Below are 14,550 nucleotides of genomic sequence, written 5' to 3' on the forward strand. Positions count from 1 at the left end.
GAGTTGGGACTAGTGGAAGATAATAGTGACTCACATGCAATGGACCATGGAGGTGTGCAGATTGATAAACCTCAAATTGATATTGGGGATGATGATTATGTAGAACAGAGCTCACAGTCACAGCATGAGGAAATTACAGGCAATATAGGAGATATATCTCCTAAACACATAGTAAGGGCAAGGAAAGAAAGCAGACACACAAGAACCATCAGAGATAAGAGTGTTCCTCCTAAAATAGCAGGGAGGGGTGTGCAGACAAGGCTAGATATTGCCAAATCATCTCATTAATGAATCACTCATTGATATGGAATATAAGGTCTGTAAATACTCAGCAGGTCGTTGAGAGGGTAGTCATGATGAACAGGCAAAAGCAATTTAACTTTGTAGCATTAATGGAATGTTTTCAACATATTAGACACATTGACATGTATAAACAATATTTGGGAATGGGAACAGCTTGGCCTAATACCAATGGGAAGATATGGGTGTTTGTAAAGGAGGATGTTCAGGTAGATATAATTTTGGATACTGTTCAAGTATTAACTTTGCATCTGAGCCAGATAGATGGACCTCAGGATATCACTGTTTCATTAATATATGCTAGTACTGACAAAGCCACTAGAATAGAGTTATGGGATGCTTTATATTATCTATCTACTCAGATTCATAATCCTTGGCAAGTGGGTGGTGATTTCAATGTAATTCTTAATGAGGTTGAAAAGTTTGGTGGTTTGCCAGTGTCATTTGTGGAGACTGAGGACTTCTTACACTATTTGAATGTATGTCTACTTTCGGATCTTAATTTCATTGGTAGTATTTATATTTGGTGGAATGGAAGATCAGATGAGGCATGTATATTCAAAAGATAAGATAGATGCTTGGGAAATCAGGCCCTTGTGAACAAATTTCCCAATCTGGAAGTTGAACATCTAATTAAACAAGGATCTGACCATGCCCCTCTACTGATTAATTACAAGGAAGATAGCGGAAACATTAAGAAGTCTTTTAGATTTCTCAATTTTTGGGTGGAAAATGATACTTTCTTGGATGTTGTTAAACAGAACTGGGTGGGAAACTTTGGTCCAGACCTTTTTTTAAAGTGCACAACAAAATGAAGCAAGTCAGTAAAGCATTCGCTAAGTGGAGCAGAGATACATATGGAGACATTTTCAAATAAATTGCAACATTAGAGGAGGTGGTTAAGGTACATGAGGTGGAATTTGAACAAAATCCCTCTAATTCAAATAGGGGGAGACTACAAAAAGTACAGGCAGAGCTCATCAGATTTTATGCAGTGGAAGAGAAGCTCTGGAAACAGAAGGCTGAGATGCAGTGGTTCAAAGATGGAGATAGGAATATAGTATTTTTCCATGCTCATGTAACTGGGAAAAGAAAGATGTTGCAAATAAAGAAGATTTAGGACTCTAGTGGGAATTAGCTTGAGCAGGAAGATGATATCATTCAGGAAGCAATCAGATTTTACAAGGACCAGTTCTTTGAGGATCATATTCCAACAGATTTTGATATCCTGAAGCATATACCTCAGATGGTCACTATAGAACAAAATCAGTTGATTCATGAAATTCCAGAAGCAGAAGAGGTGAAAGGAGCAGTTTTTGGGTTAAATGCAGATAGTGCAGGAGGACCAGATGGATTCACTGGGAAGTTCTTTCAATATGCTTGGGAAATAATTGCTGAAGACATGGTGCAGATGGTACAAGCCTTTTTCTGTGGGCATAGTCTACCTAGATACATTACTTGCGCTAATCTGGTCCTAATACCTAAGAAAAAGGAGATTATGACATTTTCAGACTTGAGGCCTATAAGTCTAAGCAATTTCACAAGTATGATTTTCTCGAGAATTATCCATGACAGGCTTGTTCACTTACTTCCAGCCTTGATTTCACCTCAATAAGCTAGCTTTGTGAAAGGTAGAAGCATAGTGGAGAACATCCTTTTGGTGCAGGAAATTGTGCATGGTATTAGAATTAGGGGAAAACCAGCTAATGTGGTCATCAAATTGGATATGACTAAGGCTTATGATAGAGTTTCCTGGCTATTTTTGACTAAAGTGCTTAGGCAAATGGGGTTTGGAGAAATGTTGATTGATATGGTGTTTAGAATTATTTCAAATAACTAGTACTCCATCCTTATTAATGGATAGCCTCAGGGGTTCTTTAAATCCACAAGGGGGGTGAAACAGGGAGATCCTTTATCACCAACCTTGTTTATCTTAGAAGCTGAGTGTATGTCAAGAGCTTTAAATGTCCTTCACGAAGATGGAAAATTTAAAGGATTTGGAATGCCAAAATGGAGCCCCTACATCAATCATCTTGCATATGCAGATGATACTATCATCTTTGCTTCTGCAGATGACTATTCTTTGAAGAAAGTGATGGAGACTCTGACTGAATATGAAAAGACCAGTGGCCAGAGGATCAACAAAACAAAAAGTGCAGTGTACATGCATGAGAAAGCTTCAGAGATTGCTGTGACATTGGTGAATAATGTTACAAGGATACCAAGGAAAGAATTCCCCTTCACATACTTAGGGGTGCCTATTTACTATAGCAGAAGGAAGATTGAGCACTATAAAGAGATTTCTGACAAGGTAAGTAATAGGTTGTTCTCATGGACTGGAAAATTGCTTTCTATTGGAGGCAGAATCACTCTGATAAAGCATGTGCTACAGAGTATGCCCATTCATCTGTTGTCAGCTTGTGATCCACCTGCTGGGGTCTTAGCTAATTTGCATAGGATGTTTGCAAAATTCTTCTGGAGTAAGTCTATAGGAAATTCCAGTAAACACTGGACCTCCTGGACAGTGTTGTGTCATCCATATGAAGAAGGAGGTCTAGGGTTTAGAAGTCTGCAAGATGTATCTAAAGCTTTTTTGGCTAAATTATGGTGGAACTTTAGAACAAAGCAGTCTTTATGGATAATGTTTTTGAGCAATAAGTAGTTGAAAAAGGAGCATGCTGTTTTAGTAGGATGGAAGAGAGGCATTTATGTTTGGAAGAAGATGTTACAAATAAGGGATCTGGTGGAGCATGAGATTTGGTGGCAACAAAAGCAGGGGAATTCTCATTTCTGGCTGGATAACTGGACTGGACTAGGTTCTTTATATCATGCTACTGGTACTAATTTTGATTATGATAGAACAGTAGTGCAAGTACATGAGGCAGTAGATGTAGGGGGATGGAATGAAGGCATGCTAAGGGATTTGATTCCTAATAAAATTGTGGAACATATCCTAAGCACTGTAACACCTCCAACTAATCAAGATGCAGTAGATAAACCTTTCTGGAAGTTAGAAGCTAGAGGCAAATTCACAGTTGGTTCTGCTTATCAATTTGTGAGACAGAGAAAGGAGCCTAGTCTTTTATATAATAACATGTGGATAAAAGGGCTTCCTATTAAAATTTCCTTCTTTATGTGGAGATTCTGGAAATTTAAAGTCCCTTTAGATGATGCGGTGAAGAAATGGGGAATCTAATTTCCTTCAAAATGCTAATGTTGCCATAATCTAGAGATTGAAAACTTTTCACATGATTTCTTAAAATCTCCAGCAGCTCAGTTTATATGGCAACAATTCAGTAGACTAGTAGGCTTAAATATACAGGGGTTATAGCTTTCTCAAGTTATCAACCTTTGGTGGGAAGCTCCAGTGAACCCTCATGTAAGGTATATATTTAAAGCTATTCCAGCAATTATTGTTTGGGAGTTATGGAAGAGAAGGAATGCTATTAAACATGGGGGAAATATGTCGTATGTTAAGCTTATGTACCAGATCATGCATACTATTGTTCAATTCATGAAGGTAAGAAGAAATAATTTCAAGTATGTACCATATAGATGGCTTGAACTGGTGGCAGTGTTAGAAGCTTATACTCCCAAAGTTAAGATCAAACAGGTAATGTGGAAATTCCCTGAGGAAGGATGGCTCAAATGCAACAGAGATGGGGCCTCCAGGGGTAACCCAGGAAGAAGTTCTTGGGGATTTGTGTCAGGAATAGCTCAGGAGATCTTATACATGCTCAAGCAGAGGAGATGGAGGATGCATATACCACTAACACACAAGCTGAAGCCATGGCTATACTAAAAGCTCTAAAATACTTGAGAGGATCACAGGTAAATCAGGTTATTATAGAGACTGATTCTCTATTGTTGGAAAAGGTGATCCATAAGGTCTGGGAGGTACCTTGGCAAATTGTTACCCAAACAGAGGAGATCTGGGGACTTATGATCTATATGAGGGTTAATGTGAACCATATCCTAAGGGAAGGGAACAAATTAGCTGATTACCTTGCAAATAGGGCTCTGGATCAAGGAAGACAGTGTTTTACCTCTTTTCAGTAGATGGAAGAGCAGGGAAGAAGACTGATTAACAATGATAAAATGCAACTACCATATTTGAGAAGAAGATCATGCAAATGAATAAAGCCACTGGGAAGACGTACTTGAATTTCTATGTCCAAATCTTATGGAAGGAGGGCATAAGAATCTTTTATAGTAACTGTTTGCTTCATTGTATAGGGATAATACATATTAGAGATACACATGCTTTAAACATCTGTGGGGGGAACAAGAAGCAGCTAACCCAACAAAGGAAAGAAGGAAACTTTATATATTGCATCATATGCTTTCCGCTAATAATTGATAGATGGGTGGTATTAGTACCAACAGATACTCATCCCATCGAACAAAAATTAGATGGAAGAAATAGGATGCAGAAACAGAGGGACATCATACTGCAACAGACAAAACCAAGGAACAAGCAGCGGAAAGAAAAGGAAATTCATACGCATCAGCATACATCAAGATATCCAAATGGGGACAAACATTTTCAACAAACAATCAGGGATATACTAGCAAGGGAACAACAACAGCTATAGATTTCATTTGAAGGAGGCTTTATACAAAATTGAAGGAATACATAGGCAGATTAACAAAGATGACACCGGAAAAAAGAAACATACCGGACGGACATCATTTTAGATCGCAAACCCAACCATCAACTTTTCAGCTGTCGCTTAAAAAATAATGAAGGGGGAGGTTTTTTTTTTTTTTTTTGCAAGCTCGATCTTCAGCTGCTACAAGCTCTTCAATGGACTAGATTCATAGTAGCAAAGAGATCGATCTCTGATTTTGATCTCCAGTTAGCACATTTCACTTTCCAAATTAGGGCTTTTGCTTTGGTTTATTTTCTCTTTCTTTCTAGAATAGATTCACTTTCCTATTTGTTTGTACAGACTTGGTTTTTGTAATAAATAAATAAGCAGCCTGCGTGGCCAGGTTTTAAAAAAAGAAAAAAAGAAATACACTCTCCTTGCCACGTCAGTGCTTAGGGTGATAATTATTCCGTTTTATAAAAGTTCAATGGGGTAATAGGACCCTTGAAAAGGTAAGATGTGCTGTAGCAACTTTGATCAAAGTTCAAGGGGGTGACAATGCTTTATCCCAAATATAAAAGATAAAAGATAAAATCATGAAGTAGAGAGAGGGAGCATGTTTATGAGAGTTTTATTCAAGTTATATGATTAGAAGTGGAATTTCTTTGCTTTCCTGTTTTTGAATTATTTGCAAACATTATTTAAAGGCATAATACATAAATATACCCTCAAATTTAGCTTCAGCTGACAAGTATATCCTCAAACTTTGGGTGTACACAAATAGGCACCTCGACCTATCTTCACTCTGTCAGTTGAACACTCAAACTTACAAAATGATTATCTAGACACTTTCAAAATTTATGTGCCACGTCAATGCCGTGTCAGCATTTGTGTTTACGTGTTCAGCTTTATATAAGTTGAGGTGACTACTTGTGTACACCCAAAGTTGGAGGACATACTTGCCAGCTGAGACCAAGTTTGAGGGCCCGTTTATATTTATGCCTTATTTAAATCCTACCATACTTGATAGAATAATTAATTTGTCCTTTTATTTTCTTTACAAAAATTAGAAAATATAAATAAATTTCAACATAATCTGTCCTGCATAACTGCACTGTGGTAACTGGTAAGCATTAGGCTACGCGTTAAAAGTCACCATTTAAGCGGCATCAGACAACTGAAGAAAAAGAAACGAAGAGACAGTGAAAAGTTGAGGCAGTTTTCAATCTCTACTATATGTAAGTCTATCGACTCAGTTATGTTGCTCTCTCTAATTTCTCTTTAACGTAAGAAGTTGTATATTTGCCTTCTTTTTTTGTCTTCTTATTTGCCTTCTTTTTTGTCTTCTTATTTGCCTTCTTTTTTGTCTTCTTTCTTGAATCAAATCAACTGATCGTGCACCCTTCACCTTAATGTTCCCTTTGCAATTCCCACTTTCATTCCACACCATTGTCTTGTATTGGTGAATTGGATAGCAATATTACACGAAGGAATTACCGAGTTTATTTGGAGCCTATTTTTGCTTACTAATGATTTGAAACACAGACATTGGTAAGAATTGCAAAAAAACACGAGACATTTGGTCTCCAAACGTATTTGTTGTTTCCTTTGCCCTATTTAGAGAAGGAAAATAACTACGGAATCAAGTTTGTTTGCCTTCTTGCTCTAACAATCTCTAGGTTTACGGGTTGCTCCTTATTTTCTCCAAGTGCTAAATCTGGTATTCATGCACCATGTGCTTATTTTACTTTACTTGCTCTCCATTACTTTCTTGAATTATAAATTGTTCCCTTACAACAGGTCATCATCGAGATTCATCAAACTTCCCTATAATAAAAATTGCTTATGAAAATTTTCTTTCAATTTCACCTCCTAGTGTGTTTTGGTTGTCCTGTTTAGAGAAGAAAATCCATTTCTTTAGATGTTCCTCGCAATTGAATAGCTAAATGCACTTATTCCCTCCAAAGCCCATGGTACATATTGTCCGCTTTGGCCTAACAGACCTCACAGATTTATTACTCGGGCTATGCCATCGTTGAGCAAAAATGCGTGCGTACCATGTGAATTTGTGCTATACCTTATAAAGCTTTTTACTTGTGCAATCTTTAAGGAATTAAAATTAGACGAGAATATTACATATGAATTCTAATCTTGCATAACATCTTTCCCGTCGATGCTCTATCTGAGGCATGCTCCGACTTTTATTTCTAATATGTTCCAATTGATAGTGCTAGCTCTCCTGAGTCTTTTTTATCTACTGAAACTATGTGATTAGATAAAATATGTCTTACTTATATCTTTTTGGCAGTTATGTATTAATGGCGAAGGCTCATGACTATTTGGGAAATGTATGGTGAACTGTGAGTTTAATTGGAAAGAAAAATAAAGTAACAGCATTTTCCTTGAGGAACCCTGGCTAATGCGAGGAAGAAAATCATTATATAAAATTTCAACAAGTTAGATGGACTTAATTAGGGGAAGAGTAATGAAACCTAAGTAGGGGTTTTTTGGCTTTATTTGTTGATATTAACAATGTTCTCTCAGCATGAAGTTCGTGGTCCTCCAATCTTCCAATTTCTGCTCTTTCCTCTCTTACATACCTTAATTTTGTCTCTCTGATATAGGAAAACATAAAAGTATCTAGTTGAAGACATTGAACAATCAGTCATTTAAGGCTATGTATATGCTGCTGAAATATGTATTCATGTATTCATCTAGTTGAAAACATTGAACAATTGCATATTGCCTTTATATCGAAATTCTATTGAGAAATATTGAATACTTTGAAAATCGAGAAGTGCATTTGCTTGGTACTTTTGCTTAACTTCCCGGATTTTCTTGACTTTCAGAAGTGCCTGCAAACTCGTCAATACTTGACCATGAAAAGTGCGAGGAGATCTGGTGTAGATAAAATTAGCAATTTGCCTTGTAATGTTCTGGATGGAATTCTAGGGTGCTTGTCTTTGAAAGATGCAGTAAAGACCAGTATCTTGTCAAAAAACTGGCGGTACAATTGGGTAACACGTACAGAACTTGATTTTGATTATCACCTTTTCAGGTCACTTGCACATGAGCAAGAAGCTAACACAATCATTTACCAGGTCCTATTACTCCATAAAGGACCAATACTGAATTTTATACTCAGCGGCTCTAACTTGATAAGCTTTCCTGAAATTGATCACTGGATACTCTTCTTGTCAAAGAAAAATGTCCAAAAATTCACCCTTCAGATATATTCACGCAATAGCTATCATTTACCTTCCCACCTTTTTACATTCAAGCAACTAAGGCATCTGGAACTTGGTATGTGCTTGTTCCACCCTCCACCCGGTTTCAAAGGATTTGAGAAGCTTATCAATCTTGATCTTAAGGACGTCACTTTTGTTCCAGCAGTACTTAAGAATCTTATTTCCAGGAGCCCATTGCTTGAAAGATTGAGGTTGTGTTGGTGCACAAACTTTGACACCCTTGAAATTGATGCTGTTAATCTCAAATGCTTTGCCTTCAGAGGAGCATCGAAGTCCATCTGCTTCAAGAACGCCCCTATGCTTAGGAAAGCTAATGTGTATCTTACTTCACCCGCTTCAGCGGATGCATCCCCTGTTTGTTCCAATCTTACAAAATTCTTCTGTTACATGCCTCGCCTAATGGAACTGGATATAGGTGGTTTTTTATTGAAGGTAATGAGCATTTGTGGTATTAGTTATTATAGTTTAGTGAAGTTTGGCACTTATTATAACCAAATGATGCATCTGATTTGTATCTTTAACAATTTTTTCACATGCTTCTAGTACTTGACGATGGGAGGTCTGCCGGAGAACGCTCTGACTACTCTGAACAATGTCAAATCTCTTAGAATTGGGGGAATGTTATTTAGGACCGTTGAGGAGGTTTCATGTGTTATTTACTTGATTTCAAGCTGCCCCAAATTACAGGAGTTGACTATTGAATGTGTAATCACTCTCTCCTTTTTTTCCCATTAAGGTGATTTAATTTTTGTCGTGTGAACCCAGGCTGACCACTTCCTGATATTCTTTAGGAAACAATGAACACAATGAACGATGTTGCCGAACCTATTGTACAATTCTTACGAGACCAATCAAGCTTGTGTGGTGTTGTGAAGATACTTCAAAGAGTGTATATGTGTATGTTCAGTGGTCTTGAGATGGAAATTGAATTTGTGAGGTCTATATTAGCATATGCACCTGTACTTGAGGAAATTTCCATTTGGAATTATTCATGTCTCCTCATTCAGACGGGTAAGCAACTGACGGATAAGATGAAACAATTCCACCAAGCATCACCCAATGTTGAAATCATAGTTGATGAAGTTGATGTAGAAGATTAGTATTAGTTTTTGTTGATGGTGCAAGAGAGGGATCTTTTATTATTATTGGTTTTTGTTTTGTTTGTGGAGCTATTGCAGCAATTCTTGAGTTTGGATTTGCCTGTTATGCACTGTTTGTGTTGCCTAAGATACTTATATAAATCTAATTAATGGAAAAGGGTCATATTTGCCCCTCTATTTTCTAAAGTTATTCATATATCTTGAGTATTTGACTATATATTAGCCAACCATTACCCTTTTGAACAAATTTGGCCCTCAACCATTAGAGACTCGGTACCTACGAATTAAAAAGACATGTGGAGGGCCATATACACATTTGTATATGCCCGATAGCTTTTACTCAAACCCAAACCCCTTATTTGAAAGCATAACTTACTTAATGCTAGTGAATAACATTTAATTTGATTCTATTCTACTTTCTTTTCAGTGTCGGTTACCATCTCGAATTTTCTCATTAGAGAAGAAGTAGGTTGTTTGGATTGGGGCTTAGGTGGTACATTTGAGGATGCTTAGGTGGAACAAGTTCTAGGGGAATTGGTGAGAGTTGAACCTCCTCGTATTTTCACCAATTTAGCAAATTAGAGTAAGAAAATCTCTTATTTTTAAGAGAGTATAGTGATTTCCAAAAGGTTTATAGGAATTCAATTCGAGTGGGGGCCTAAAAGAGAGGACCCAAAAAAAAAAAAAAAAATTCTTCAACAATAAATTAGTATTATTTATAGTACCACTGTTTTCCTTGGTAATTTTTGTCTTTCCTCTCTTTCTTTAGGGGTGTCAATGGTACGGTTCGAGCGGTTATTTTATAAAAATTATAACATACCGATTTTTCGGTTATTTTATTTAGTATAACCAAAATTATTAGACTTTTCGAAACCGTCCCATCATCTCGGTTTTTCTTCGATATCGGTACGGTTCGGTTAATTTTCGGTATCTTTTTAAAAACAAAAACTTCATGTAAAAATCATTAGTAAAAGTTAGAATAAAATACCATGCATACTCCGGTTGGACTTTGACACAAACTCTCTAGACATTTTTACTGTTTAAAAAGTGATGACTCAAGAAAACATGAAAGACGACAAGAAAGAGATTGATCTCACTATTTTACGATAGTGTAAAACAATGTTAAGCAAAGAAAAAGATATAATTTAAATCACACAAGTGGAAGAAATCAATCAAGATGAGACTCAAGAATTGAGTCTACTAAGATTAAGTATTCAATAAGAGAAATATAATTTAAATCATACGAGAGAAAGATATCTAATATCTTGTAGTTCGCTATCCAAAATCATTCTATTACCTTGTAGCTTACATGTTAATTATTGAGATCCCAGAACCAATTTAGTTTTAATATATAGAAGTAGTATAATAGGTTTCAGTGTTAGTACCTTGGGTGTTAATTATGTTACCTGCTAATAGTTGTTTCCATCACCCCAGGCCCAAGGTGAAAATTTTAGTATTTTATTATTTTGAAACTTATTATCTAAAATATATTTACATATAAATATATTCTGTACGATTTGGTATCTTTTCGGTTTATTTTTATAAAAATAAAAACCAATCTAATTATACAGTAAGGTTTTAAATTTATGTAAAAACCGTCAGTTTTCTTAAAGAAAATGTAAAAATCGGTTCGGTACGGTCGGTTAAGTCGGTTTCTTAAAAACTATTGACACCCCTTTTCTTTCATTCTTTTTTTTTCCTTACATACATATATGCCCCTCCCACGTAGGTTTTATTGTCGTGACCATCTCTAAGCGATTTCTATAAAGTCAATCGTCCTTTTTATGTAAACCAAGCTACGATTGCGTAGCACGATAATGCCATGTAAATTGTATTGTAAAGTTGCATAAAAAAAGGAAATTATTGTATAAACACAATTGATGTAATAACATTAATAAAAGACAAGTGTTCTGAATCAAAACACATTTTTTAAGCATCGGAATGGTTAATTAGATTGTAACCTAAAGGAAATATGCATATTAACTAACAATTAAATCCTTGCGAATAAATCCAATCGTACTCAATAGTCAATACCAGCACATTATCATAAAACACCAAAAACATTAGAAGCAAAAAAGAAAAATATATGTACTACTTTGTTACTAAATTAGGAAGCACTATAAATTAGAGGCAAACTAAACATAACTTTTAAACCCTAAAGATGTAAAAACAACACGTGATATGCAATTAATCAGATGATTGTGTTCATTTTTTTTATAAAAAAAAAATCAGATGATTGTGTGTTTAGAACTTATCTCAGTAATTAAATTGTAACCTAATATGACCTTTAACATATTCTTGCGGCAAAGATAAATGTGCCAATGAAACTCTATATAAAAGGTGGTTCAAAGATTTCTTTTTCATGTAATATTCCTATAATGACTTATAAGGATCGAATTCAAGAACGAGTAAGACATAATAGCCAAAATAGCTAAAAAGTTGAACTTAGAATTAATAGTTGTTCTTTTAGGTTTAAGACATATGTTCAAAAAGAAAAAGGATTAGAGCTCATTAATGAAAATTGCTCAATATTTGCATTTTATATTTATATTCGTAAAATAATATAGAAGATTATTTTTCTATCAATAGCTGTTAGGACATTTTAGTTTTTCTATTTTAGCAGAAAATGCTTACCATCACCTTTTCACCGAACAAACTAGCTGCTTGTTATTAGTTTCAACAATTCTATCCAAATACGTAACTGATTCTTATAAACTCAATTCCAGCACCTAAAAGTATTTTTCAGAACTTGATGCTTATCTACAACCTTTAACCCGCTAATCCAAATGGATCATTATTACTCACCCAAGCCCCACACAAAATTACTACAACATTTGAAACAGAACTAGACAGCTCTCAAAGATTATTGTGATGTTTTGTTTTTGCCAAGGCTTCGGGGGAATGAATCTTGATCTATTGTGTGCTTGTTTGCCTAAACTTTCAAAATCTTCTTATTTGGAAAAGTACTTTTTGTTTAACTAAAAAGAACTATATGATAGTATCAATCTGTGTTTGACCGGATCAATTGAGAAGCACTTTTGTTTGTATCGTAGAAGTATGCTTTTGGCCAGTCTTTCGCAAAGTGGCTTTGAGCTCTAAATTGCGGAGAAGACGTGCCAAAATTCACTTTACTGCTAAATTTTGAAGATTGTCCACGTTTTGATCTATGTTTACTAGTTTGCATAAAGACAGAGATGCGTGTGTCTGTGACTTATCAATGGAAAGTCAAGATTTCTTACATCATGTTGCTCCCGTAACTATCACTGCCTTTTCCTTTAGACGATGGGGGAATATATGAAGAAACTCATAGTTAGATGCAAAATTTACAAATCTGAAAACAAGAAGAAAATTAATGAAACAAAAAGAGACTATGAAAAGCAACTCAAAAGTTAAGGTAGCTTTGAGTGGACTTCGCTACAGGTATGCTATGGACTCAGTTATGATATGTCTGATTTTATTATGGTGTTGTTCTGTCATGTTAAGTTTCTCTTCTTTAATTTTTCTTTTTCCCTGTAAGAACTAGGTGTATAATCTGATTAGTTGCCCTCAAATTTGAGTTCATCAATTCAGCTTGTTATGAACCCTTAATTTTTCGTTATGTGTTTTCTTGACAATTCCCACATTGTCCAGTCCACACCCTTAACTCTGTTTCGTGTAATATGATAGTTTGTGTTTCTTGCAGTCTATTTGTTCATAATTGAGATGAAATAGGTAGATTTTAGTAATATATAGTTTGCAAGAAACTCACAGCACACAATATAAAGATCGCCTTTATAATATTTGAATATAAGATTCATAAGACCAAAAAAAATGTACAATTTTTTTGCCGGTACCAGAAAAATCTTGAAAGTTGACTTTGTCTGCTACCGACATCCTTCGTGTTGTTGCTGGTGCTGGGGTGTTGGCCACATATAATAAGCTTCAGCTGATCGTTTTCCAAGAATATACTGGTTTTGCCTAAATTCAGACCATATACATCAGCATTTAGGTATCAGATGTTGATGAAAATCTGTGTGCTGTGTTGGGATATATACTATTAACCATGTGTTTGTATATAGTATTTATTATAGAATAATTATTTATTCATTGTTTAATAAAGAATTAAATAGATCATGTACTAGTATGTGTGTCCTTTACTTATATAGAGATGATTTAGTGTATAAAGTTTAGCTTATACATGGAAGATTTGATGGTATTATAAGTATAAAATTTATATTCACAATCTAAGTTTGGCACTTATTATTGTACCAACATGATATAATGCATCTGATTTTAAAATCTTTATCATGCATTCTAGTACTTGACGATGGATAAGTGTTTTTGCCCGAATATATAAAACAAATTCTCTAGTTCATTAAATGTACTTATACTCTTAATCTTGATATAATTATTATGATCACCGTGATTTGTTCATTATTTTGATTTATTAAAAGGTACGACTCAATTGCCGAGATGTATTCCTGGTAAATTGGATAATGGCAAATTACATTTGTGAAATAATAATTAGTTGATAGAATCCATTGACTTTGAGATTGATGTAATAAGTCTCTCCTTTTTTGTATCCCATTAAAAGGACTGATTTAATGAATTAAATTGTCGTTTAATTTAATTGATTGGTATCAATCTTAACATGAGGAGTTAAATAAGATTTAATGAAAGATTTCGAAATTAACACAATGAACGATTTTTAGTGGAATAATTCGTAATTTATTATGGTAGGATTAATTACGAATTAATTCCATAATAGAAAGCCTGTGTTTCGTGGTCCCCGCTTGCCCGAATAATAAAGAATTAAATGGAATATTATGTGTAAAATAAAAGTGGTTTTGAAAAAGGGAAACCCTAAAACTTGTAGTTATAGTATAGGGGTTTATTCCATTAGCATTTATAAGTTTCTACACTTTATAGAAATTCGCTTTTCGTTGAGAGAATTATCCATTTAGGAATTATTCATGTCTCCTCATTCAGGTTTTTTGGGTAGACAATTCGAGGTTACATTCACGCTTCAAGATAAGATCAATTTTATGTTTGATTAATATCTTAATTATGTGTTGTCTATATTACCCAATGTTGAAATCATCAATTGATCAAGAGTTGCATCTAAATAGATAACCTAATATATATATATATATGTTGTACGATTATGTGCATGTACACGTTGTATTTTTTGTGTCTGTTTTGTACGGAAAAGAAAAGGAGGGTGGCGTTGTTGTTTTCCGCTGCTACTGCCTATGAGAAGAATCGAAGATAACCGACTTTTGTAATTCTTTTTGTGATTGAGTTTAATTATAAAAAAAAAAAAAAAAAAAG

The 14,550-nt window shown here is 34.8% G+C and overlaps 2 protein-coding genes across 2 annotated transcripts; both read left to right on the top strand.

The window, feature by feature from the left end:
* The first annotated feature begins 446 nt into the window (after window positions 1–446).
* LOC132031700 (uncharacterized) lies at window positions 447–3,496 on the top strand. Its single transcript, XM_059421637.1, has 7 exons — window positions 447–779; window positions 891–1,080; window positions 1,191–1,378; window positions 1,466–1,714; window positions 1,967–2,113; window positions 2,165–2,878; window positions 2,963–3,496. The coding sequence occupies exons 1-7, from the start codon at window positions 447–449 to the stop codon at window positions 3,494–3,496; spliced, it is 2,355 nt and encodes a 784-aa protein (XP_059277620.1).
* A 3,858-nt stretch (window positions 3,497–7,354) lies between these two features.
* LOC132069334 (F-box/FBD/LRR-repeat protein At1g13570-like) lies at window positions 7,355–9,394 on the top strand. Its single transcript, XM_059462713.1, has 3 exons — window positions 7,355–8,572; window positions 8,684–8,845; window positions 8,932–9,394. Exons 1-3 carry the CDS (start codon window positions 7,772–7,774, stop codon window positions 9,238–9,240), a joined length of 1,272 nt encoding a protein of 423 aa, XP_059318696.1. The 5' UTR covers window positions 7,355–7,771; the 3' UTR covers window positions 9,241–9,394.
* The last annotated feature ends 5,156 nt before the right edge of the window (window positions 9,395–14,550 follow it).

The sequence above is a fragment of the Lycium ferocissimum genome, chromosome 9 (genome assembly GCF_029784015.1).
Source record: "Lycium ferocissimum isolate CSIRO_LF1 chromosome 9, AGI_CSIRO_Lferr_CH_V1, whole genome shotgun sequence".
Taxonomy (NCBI): Eukaryota; Viridiplantae; Streptophyta; class Magnoliopsida; order Solanales; family Solanaceae; genus Lycium; species Lycium ferocissimum.

What these genes read in the sequence shown, in the direction of transcription:
- LOC132031700 (XM_059421637.1), top strand. Translation starts at nt 447, where the DNA reads ATGGGAACAGCTTGGCCTAATACCAATGGGAAGATATGGGTGTTTGTA. An exon ending in GAGAAATGTTGATTGATATG is followed by an intron (nt 2,114 to 2,164) that starts GTGTTTAGAATT and finishes ATTAATGGATAG; the next exon opens with CCTCAGGGGTTCTTTAAATC. An exon ending in GGTTTAGAAGTCTGCAAGAT is followed by an intron (nt 2,879 to 2,962) that starts GTATCTAAAGCT and finishes AGCAATAAGTAG; the next exon opens with TTGAAAAAGGAGCATGCTGT.
- LOC132069334 (XM_059462713.1), top strand. Translation starts at nt 7,772, where the DNA reads ATGAAAAGTGCGAGGAGATCTGGTGTAGATAAAATTAGCAATTTGCCT. An exon ending in TAGGTGGTTTTTTATTGAAG is followed by an intron (nt 8,573 to 8,683) that starts GTAATGAGCATT and finishes ACATGCTTCTAG; the next exon opens with TACTTGACGATGGGAGGTCT. An exon ending in AGGAGTTGACTATTGAATGT is followed by an intron (nt 8,846 to 8,931) that starts GTAATCACTCTC and finishes GATATTCTTTAG; the next exon opens with GAAACAATGAACACAATGAA.